The following is a 10,119-nucleotide window of genomic DNA, read 5'->3' as shown; positions in this document are numbered from 1 at the left end:
GCCAGGGGTTCTATAGAAGCTTCCCCAGGGTGTAAGAACCTGCACACCCTCCGAGGCTTCCTTTTAAACATCTGGAGGGGAAATTGGTACCTGGGTGAGGATGAGTAGCATCCTGTCTACAAACCTGCCAGCCACTTACCTCTCCAGGCTCTGTCTTTCTGTATGCTGCACTTCAGCCCAGCTGGGTATCCTGAACAGACTTTAAGCCATCCTGCTTCAGGGCCTTTGCTGTGGTGGTCCTTTCATCTGGTGAGCCCCAGCCATCCCTTTTGTGCTTATCAAAACGTATCCTACAATCAAGGCCTACCTCCGAGTAACATTTTCTTCATAACAACCTTCCTGATTTCTCTCAGTCTTTGCTCATCACTCCATTTCCAAATCCCCCTTAAGGTTTTGTGAGTGCTCTACTTGTCAACAGCCCTCACCTAATCTGTGTACTCTTCTAATCCTCTTATGGATTTGTGAGCTCTTTGAGGAGGAAACACAAACATGAGTCCAGGCCCTGCTTGATGTGTCTCTTGTCAGCCTGAGTTTTGGAGTGGTTAGTGGGGAATCAAACTTTTTGTTACATTATTTTTGTACTACAACTTGAGGAATTTTCTAACAGTCATCATATCATAGTTGCACTCTCACTGTTGTACCTGCTTTTATAAGGTTTTTATATAGTTTCTTATTCATTTGGAGCCCACCTTTGTGGATAATAGCATTTCAGGAGTTAATGTTCCAGAATTACTCACTGTCTTGTAACTTTCCTAACTCTATCTTATTTTTCCCCCTTACAGGAAATGACTTAGAAGCCTTACAAATACATCTGTGCATTCTTGCTTCAGACTTTACAATTGAGGGCCAACCCAGTCTGGAAGCACCTCTTATTAATGTTATACGGAAACTGCTACCTCAGCAAACAAAAGAAAAGAAGGAGAGGACTTATAATAAATGCCATTTTTTTTTTTTAAAAAAACTTGCTTTCAGAAAATATTAAAGGAAATTTTCCGCATTGAGAAGACCTTTTACGGGTAGATCGCTTTGGCAGGCAGAGGCTCTGTCAAGATTCTGCAGAGGTCTGATCTTCCTTACTGAGGACTTAGTGTGAAGTAATTCTGTACTGCTTTTTAAATTGCTGTTGATCAGCTTGTGGGTTTTTGGGTTCTAACTTCTCTGGTATATTGAAGATACATTATATTACATTATATTACATTTTTTTAAGTTAAGTTATTTTTCTGCCATTGTAAATACAAGTATCAAAATATTCTTGCAAAGCAATTCTAGGTGAACATTTTTCTCAGCAAGCATATCTTTTTATTAAGAGAGTAGAATGCTAACATTTCTTATATAGCATTTTGGGCACACTTTTATTTTTTGTCAGAGGTCCTGCCTACACTGAAAATATTAATTATATAAACCTGTTGTCCTTTTCACAACTACATTGGATCACATGGTCACCTGCCTCATGGAAATGCCTTTTTTAAAACTTAGATTTGCAGAACTCCACTATTTTTATACCTAGCTACAGTTTTAGGGGGAAAAAAAGGAATCAGGACCCTGACCCTCTCACGGTCACTGGGACAGTTCCCCTTCCCGCATGTATTGCTGCAGTGCCCAGGACAGTAAAATGGACTACAAGCGGCGCTTCCTGCTTGGCGGGTCCAAGCAGAAGGTGCAGCAGCACCAGCAGTACCCAATGCCTGAGCTCGGCCGAGCACTGAGTGCTCCCCTGGCATCTACGGCCACCACCGCCCCCCTGGGCAGTCTGACTGCCGCAGGCAGCTGCCACCATGCCATGCCCCACTCCACTCCCATTGCTGACATCCAGCAGGGCATCTCCAAATACCTGGACGCCCTCAACGTCTTCTGCCGTGCCAGTACTTTCCTCACAGATCTCTTCAGCACTGTGTTCAGGAACTCTCACTATTCCAAGGCAGCCATGCAACTCAAAGATGTGCAGGAGCATGTCATGGAAGCAGCCAGTCGGCTGACTTCAGCCATAAAGCCTGAGATCGCCAAGATGCTGATGGAACTTAGTGCCGGGGCTGCAAACTTTACAGATCAGAAGGAATTCAGTCTCCAGGACATTGAGGTAGAGTATCTTCTGTGTCATACTTGGGTAGGAAAATGTATTCCAGAGGTAAGTGAGAATGTCTTAGTTTTTTCTCAAATCACTGAAATGATGGTCTTCGTCCTCTTTCCATTGATACCCTGTCCTTGTAAAAAATTTTTGCATGCCAGGTTCTGAATTGCTTTCATTTCAAATTAAGTAGGATAGAAGATTATTAAACAAATCAGCCTATGTTTTATGTTCTTTAAATTTTCAAGTTGGAACTTAATTTCCAAATAACATACTGTTAAAGTACATAGTAGGGACTGAGAATTCTAAATATGATTATGAAGATTTCTTTGTGAATTGTCATTATATAGAACCATTGGTTTAATGTAGAAAGTTCTACACGTGTTTACAGGATAAGTTATTTTTTCAGTTCTAAATTTACATCTATTTACATTTGGATGCATTTGATTCTTATTCAGTACGTTTCTTAGGGTCTTTGGTAGTCAAAATGAAATATTCTCCTTTTTTCAGGGCTCTACATTAGAGTGTAAGATTGGAATACAAATTTCATTCAGAATAAACATGACGTTTTTCCTTCCTTCGTTTAGGAAATAATTTATTAAACTGTCATCTGTTAAATTAGCTTCACTGCTAGATTTTCAAAATTATTTTTACCTGCTCAGAGAGTTCTTCTGAGTTTGATTTTTCCACGTGTCCTTGTACGTTTTAGCAGCACATTAAAGGTTAGGTTTCTGGATGCTAGGAGGGAGAATGTTCCTTTCCCCATCCTGGGGTTGTGTTTGATTTTAGGAAATCACTAGTCTTCTGAACTAAATCTGGTGATTGTGGTAGCTGAATAAGCTAACTTATACTGTTGTGGGTTTAGGGGAAAAAAAAGTTAGGCTATTAAGTATTATGACTCATTTTTTATTGTGTTTAAAAGGCATATCGTGATTTTGAAGGCATTTCCAAGAGGAATTTAAAACTATGTTTGTTTTTATTTATTTATTTTTGGCTGCATTGGGTCTTCGTTGCTGCGCGCGGGCTTTCTCTGGTTGCGGTGAGCGGGAGCTACTCTTCGTTGCGGTGCTCAGGCTTCTCATTGTGGTGGCTTCTCTTGTTGTGGAGCACGGGCTCTAGGCGCGCGGGCTCAGTAGTTGTGGCTCGCAGGCTCTAGACTGCAGGCTCGGTAGTTGTGGCGCATGGGCTTAGTTGCTCCGCGGCATGGGGGATCTTCCTCGACCAGTGCTCGAACCCGTGTCGCCTGAATTGGCAGGCGGATTCTTAACCACTGTGCCACCAGGGAAGCCCAGAAACTATTTTTGAAAAGACACAATAGTCTTGGTGTAAATCAGGCATTAGGCATCATCAGACTTTTCCTGTAGAGGGCAAATAGTAAGTAAATTTTAAGCTTCGTGGACCACATGCGTCTCTTTCACATTCTTCTTTGTTTATTTTAAATAACCCTTTAAGAATGCGAAAACCAGTTTTACCTTGTAGACCTGTCTGTTGGACTGGATTTGGCCCATGAGTTATAGTTTGCTGAATCTGCTGGTATAAATGTATAATATCCTCCTTGGCTCATTCTATTTTGAACCTATCCAAGTTTATTTTTATTTTCTGATTTTTTTCTATGATCACATCATATATTCAGAGAAATTATGATTTTGAAGTATTTTTAAAATGGCTTGTCATAGTTTAGTTTTTAAATTACACATGTAAATCATATATAAAGCGTATTTTTAAGAAACGTACTTCTCAAAAGAAATTCAAGCAGTGAAACTTAAAACTACTGCTCTACTCTCCCATCCCATTCCTTTTCCCAGAGGAGACCACTGTTAACTGGTTGGTTTGTGCCATTCCAGATTACTGTGTGTATAGGCACAGATGTACAGCTTTGACTTCTGTTTGTTTTATGTGAAGAACCATGTTTAGCCCTCAGGATGCCTGGTCACTGCTGTGCAGAGATGTGGCAGGAGAGCAGTTAGGGCCTCTGCCCTCTCAGAATGTGCTGAACAGTATTAGACCCAGACTGTTTCAGTTCCCATCCTGCAATGACACAAGCACCTTTAGCTTTATTTAGAATTTCAGGCAAGAATGGTTTGAAAATGAGGCCAAAGCCTATTATTTTAACCTGAACATTATTGGGCTCTTCTTCAGTCCATGCCTCCAGGTGCTGGAGGAGACAGAGCTAGGCCTCCAGGGCTGTTTGCCCTCCAACCCTGTGGGGCAAGTGCCCTTGTTCCCCAGGTCGGGACAGCTAGAGAAGGATGAACCAACCCTGAGGAGTTGGGTTTAGTAAAGCCACTGGGTGCAATAGCACCTACCTTGTCCCTTCTGCTTTCCTGGGACCAGCATGGACCATTTGAGCTGAGAAGGGGAAATATTTCTTATTGCTGTGTTTTGGAATTTTGGCTTGACTTCCCCCATTGAAATGCGATTAGGATAGCTGGAATACTACCATGTTTTTGTATATAATGGGCTAAACAGGCTTTCAGAGGCTAAACTGGAAACTAAGTGCTGTTGATGTGTTTTAGAATATATGCGTGTATTCTAGGTTTCAAACTGCTGACTTATAATTAAATCCTAAAATGTGATTGTGAAATGTAGGCCTGCAAACTTAACATTTTGCTCTTTCCACAGAATAGTATTTGTTGTTTCTGGAATTTATGTACTGACGTGGTCTCTCTCAGGATATTCACCAACTCAGATGACATAGCTGGGCATTTTTTTTTTTTTTTCCTGTTGGTTTTTTAAAGATTTTATCAGCAAGGGCCAGAGAAGCTCTTTAGCATTCGTCCTTGGGGAAAGAAGTATGTGGCCTAACATTGATGAACTTGACTGGCTAGACAAGGACCTCTGCTCAAGAGCTTAGCCCAGGACTGCGGTTGAGAAAAGCCCTGAATTCAGTATTCAAACACCTGACCATTTGAAACCTAAGACAAAGTACCAGTTCCACTGTCCCACCCCTGAAGGTAGCCAAAACATGCTTCTAATGCTCCCTTACTTGCAGCCAGGTTTCGGATATGCTCGTTGATTGACAGATCCTGGTGCCTGTGTCTAGGAACTGCAGTTGCCAACTGTGTGCTCTGGGGCAGGCAGGGTGTACGTGAGTCCTGTCCTGTCTGTACTCATCAGTGACTTTGCCCCTTAGCCCAGGTGATTCAACCTCATAATCTCTCTGTTAGAGAAATAAGTTTTGAGTAGAAAGTGACTCTGCTTTTTTTTTTATAAAGGTGTTGTATTTATTTTTTAATTATCTACATTTTTTAATATTTTATTTATTTTTTTTGGCTGCGACAGGTCTTTGCTGCAGCATGCGGGATCTTTCTTTGCGGCGTGTGGGTTTCTCTCTAGTTGTGGCGTGCAGGTTTTCTCTCTCTACTTGTGGCGTGTGGGCTCCAGGGCACGTGGGCTCTCTTGTTGAGGCGCGCAAGCTCAGTGGTTGTGACACACAGGCTTAGTTGCCCCGCAGCATGTGGGATCTTAGTTCCCCAAGCAGGGATCGAACCCGTGTCCCCTGCATTGGAAGGCAGATTCTTTACCACTGGACCACCAGCAAAGCCCCAACTCTGCTTCTTATTGTCTGTATGGCCTTGAGCAAATCTTCTAACATCTCTAAGCCTCAGTCTGTCCATCTATAAAATGGAATTACCACCCACCTTCCAGAGTTCTTGTGACGATCAGAAGCGATTAGCGTGTGTGAAACACTGTACCCAGCTAGTTGTCATCATCATCACTTATTATTATTGCTTCCTACACGGCTTGAAAAGTGTTATTAGTCCTTCTCTGCGGTACAGAGCACAACTATGTACAGAGCCAACAAGAGAGAGAAATATACAGCAGATTAGTCTCACTGGAACCCTTTTAGGTGGAAAAAGTTGCCACTCCTAGAACATTTGCTCTACTCATTTCTTTCCTGGTTCTTGAGGTGAGCACCTCCCTTTCTCTTCTGTGTTACTTTCTCTTTTGGTGTTGTAAGGTGGCAGCAGTATTACCTTGCCTGATGTAGAAACTGCCGGAACGTTTCCAGCATAAAAGCCCTAGGGGACCTCTTCTAATAGTCACTGCTCTATTTCCCTTGCACCTAGAATGGGGGTACATAGGGAAGGAAGTGGAGTGGGGGATGTCTTGGAGTCCACTTGCTGTAGCTAGGTATCTTTGAGCAAGCCAATTGATAGTTTAGGTGGGATTTTCCCCGCTTTGGATTTATAGAAAATGTATAGTTTACATTGTATATATGAACTGGGATGTTGTCTAAAATGAGAAATATGATCTTAATCAAGTGCTTCATGGGGGATTCCTTTATGTAAGTCTTGAACTGCCAGTCCAGCCAAAATGTGAACTCAGGAAAAATATGGTTTCCCATATTGAATTTGTTCATTATACAAAGCTTTGACACCCCACGACATTTTTTAGAGGTAGACCATACGGAACCTGCTGTTTCTATCTTTTCTTTTCAAGTCTAGGGGCATCTCCGTTGGTGTGTTACTTCTAATGTTCCTGTAAAATGCCAGGCTACATGAATTGAGTGGCTATGAGTTCTCTTTGATTTTATCTACTTCAATTTTATTTGTCCTAGAAATCTGGTATCCTAACTAAGGATCATTTGCAAGTAAAACATGTAGTTCATATTAAAGAAGTATAGACAACCCCATAATTAGGTTTTCTATTTATTAGAAAGTCAAAGATGTCAACTTCTTTTTATAAACATCTATCACGTGTCTTAAATAAAATTACTTTCCAGTGCAAATGTAAATAAAAGAATCAAATTGACTTGTGGTTCATGCGTTCATTCCACAGATATTTACTGCACACTTTGTGCCAGGGACTGTTCCAGGCACAGAGGATACAGCGGTGAGCAAGACAGAAATTCCTCCCTTCACGTAGAGAGATGAGGGCTGTGATCTTAGATAAGATAGTTAGAAAAGGCATCACTGAGAACGTGATATGTGAGTAAAGAACTGAAGGAGATGAAGGAGTAGGCCCCAATAATAACCAGGAAAAGAGGATTCCAGGCAGAGGGGACAGCTAGTGCAAAGTTCCTGAGGCAGGAGCAAACTTGAGTGTTTGAAGAGCAGTGAGGGCCTATTGTGGCTGAAACAGCAAAACAAAGACACTAGGGGTGAGGTCAGACAGGTAAAGAGGTCATCCTCTGACGGGAAGGTAAAGGGAGGGCAATAAGATGAAGTGATGACACTTCTCCCCTTGTTTTCTTCACCCTGTGGCAGCTCTGGGGCTCCAGTTTCACCTCGAGCCCTCAGTGTTGGTACAGGGTTCCCAAGAGTTGTATAGCTGATTCACTTTGCTGTATAGTAGAAACTAACATAACATTGTAAAGCAACTATACTCCAATAAAAATTAATTTAAAAAATGATAAATTGGGAACTTTGAACATGTACTGGGTCCTGGTCGATTGGGATTTGCTTCAAAACATTCCAGCAGAAAAAGGTGGAGTAGGGGAAAAGGATGAAAAAACATGGCAAAATGTTGATAGTTACTGAAGTTTTTTGATGGGTTCACGAGGGGTTGTTATATTCTGTTTTTGTGTATATTTGGACATTTTCCAAATTTAAAAAAAGGGAGAGAGAAACTTTCAACCACATGATAGAAGTAATGTATCAGGAACACACAGTAAATGATTCCATTTCATAAGTGATTTGTGCATGTGAAGTGGTCTTCTAACAGAAAAGGAAGTATTTAGGAAAACTCCTCTGTTTTCTGTCTACTCACAAAATACTGCACCTCTGGCGCTGTGGTCATAAGTTTGTTGGTGGGGGTTTTTCCCATACCAAGCAATTCTGGATCAGTTCTGACATTTTTTACCTGGAGTTAGCATCGGATTACACAGTTAAGGGCTCAGTCCCACTAGACTGCCCCCCAACCCTGCCCCCTTAGACAGCAGTTACAAGTCCAGGGTGTTACCTGTGTTTCTTACCAACTGGCTACAAATCAGAGGTCCCCATGACCACCCCACAGGTTTGATTACTTTATTAGAGCAGCTCACAGAACTCAGAAAAACATTCTACTTACTAGATTATAAAAGGATGTAACTCAGCAACAGCCAGATGAAAGATATACATAAAGCAAGGTATGTGGGAAGTGGTGTGGGCTTCCATGCCCTCTCCAGGCGTGCCACCCTCCCAGCACCTCCACCTGTTCTTTAACCCAGAAGCTCTCTGAACCCCGTCCTTTGGGTTTTTTCCGAGCCTTCATTAAACAGGTGTGGTTGATTAAATCTTTGGCCATTGGTGGTTGATTCTGTCTCCAGCCTCTTCCCCTCTCCAGAGGGGTTGGTCTGAAAGTTTCAAACTTGGTTCCCCTGGCAGCCAGCCCGCATCCTTAGGGGCTTTCCAAAAGTCACCTCGTTGACATAAACTCAGGTATGGTTGAAAGAGGCTTGTTATGAATAAAAGATACTTTCTCTCTCTTATCACTTAGAAAATTCCAAGGGTTTTTAGGAGCTGTGTGCCAGGAACTTTGGAAGAAGACCAAAATATATATTTGTTATAAATCACAATATCACAGAGAGTGTCATTGAGTAAGGTATAGTGATGAGAAGAAAGGCAGGTGCTTTTCAGAAAAATGAAAATAAAAGTGAATCAAGGAAGAAAATGAGAATAGAGAAAAGAAACCTCTGAAGGCAGGACCCCAGCAGCAGGTAGGAGTCAGGGAAAGAATGCTGTGCTTGTAATTTTGGTGACTAAAATGGCAATGTTGCTTTCTTTTAGGAGAATGTGATTTAACATTTCATAGTTACTAAAAAGTTTTGAGTGAATGTAAGGAAAAATGAGGTTTGATGGGCAAATTAGAATGAAACAGAAATAAAACAGTTCATGGAATGTAATTTAACATAGGACTACCTTTCCTGAATTACTTCCTATTCTAAATTTTTATGGTTACTAGTCAGCTTCTGAGATTTCACAGAATTGGATAATAGCCTGTTTTGGCAGCCTCCTCATCTTTACAGATCAGGAATCTGAGTGTCTGTAAAGATGACATTTGTCTGAAATCTTTCTGGGCCCAACATATACAGGGGTTGTGTCCTTTACCTCTCCACTGTTCCAGGCCAGTGCAGTCTTTGTGCCAAGGGATTTGTTTGCAGTGTCCATCCCTCCAAGAGACTTGCCTTTCTGACCTAGCTAATGCCGAGGTGTCCAGACATGGGAAAGTAAAGGAACCGCTGTGAGTCCTTGCTCACTCCCAATCCCTTCTGAGGCCCCACTAGCTCCTGGAGGAGGCCCCAGTCACCTGGCCTGCTTTCTTCTTCACCTAGCTGCTACCACCCACCCTCCAAGGTAAAATACAGATGAGCTGGCTGCAAGCTGGCAAAGATGATTGAGGGCCATCAAAAGCATTTGCAGAGACGTGGTGGATGACCTAGAGTCTGTCATACAGAGTGAAGTAAGTCAGAAAGAGAAAAACAAATATCGTATATTAACGCATGTATGTGGAACCTAGAAAAATGGTACAGATGAACCGGTTTGCAAGGCAGAAATAGAGACAGATGTAGAAAACAAACATGGACACCAGAGGGGGAAAGCAGGGGGTGGGGGTGGGGGGATGGTGGGGGGATGAACTGGGAGATTGGGATTGACATATATACACTAATATGTATAAAATAGATAATAAGAACCTGCTGTATAAAAAATAATTAATTAGAAAAAGAGGGCTTCCCTGGTGGCACAGTGGTTAAGAATCCACCTGCCAATGCAGGGGACACAGGTTCGAGCCCTGGTCTGGGAAGATCCCACATGCCGCAGAGCAGCTAAGCCCGTGTGCCCCAACTACTGAGCCTGTGCTCTAGAGCCCACGAGCCACGACTACTGAGCCCACATGCCACAACTACTGAAGCCCGCGTGCCTAGAGCCCGTGCTCTGCAACAAGAGAAGCCACTGCAATGAGAAGCCTGCGCACCACAACAAAGAGTAGCACCCGCTCGCTGCAACTAGAGAAAGCCCGTGCGCAGCAACAAAGACCCAACACAGCCAAAAATAATAAAACAAATTAAAGAAAAAAAAAGAACCTTCTGTATAGTTCAGGGAACTCTATCTACTCAGTACTCTGTAATGACC

The 10,119-nt window shown here is 42.3% G+C and overlaps 1 protein-coding gene across 5 annotated transcripts in view; it reads left to right on the top strand.

Annotated features, from left to right (window-relative positions):
• GARRE1 (granule associated Rac and RHOG effector 1) overlaps positions 1-10,119 on the top strand; it is a 78,425-nt gene that overhangs the window by 30,823 nt on the left and 37,483 nt on the right. For 3 of the 5 annotated variants that reach the window (XM_089902936.1, XM_089902935.1, XM_022585799.2), the window contains exon 1: positions 151-2,077. In XM_089902936.1, coding sequence (XP_089759062.1) covers positions 1,583-2,077 — 495 coding nt within the window. In that variant the 5' untranslated portion in view covers positions 151-1,582. Of the gene's footprint in view, positions 1-150; positions 2,078-10,119 lie in introns of those variants that run through there. The other 2 variants (XM_022585797.2, XM_089902934.1) reach the window with 1 other exon arrangement.

The sequence above is a fragment of the Delphinapterus leucas genome, chromosome 20 (assembly GCF_059928025.1).
Source record: "Delphinapterus leucas isolate spDelLeu-1000000601 "Yukka" chromosome 20, BTC_Dleu_Yukka2, whole genome shotgun sequence".
Classification (NCBI taxonomy): domain Eukaryota; kingdom Metazoa; phylum Chordata; class Mammalia; order Artiodactyla; family Monodontidae; genus Delphinapterus; species Delphinapterus leucas.
The sequence above is the reverse complement of the archived record's forward strand: the minus strand, read 5'-3'. Positions and strand labels throughout refer to the sequence as shown.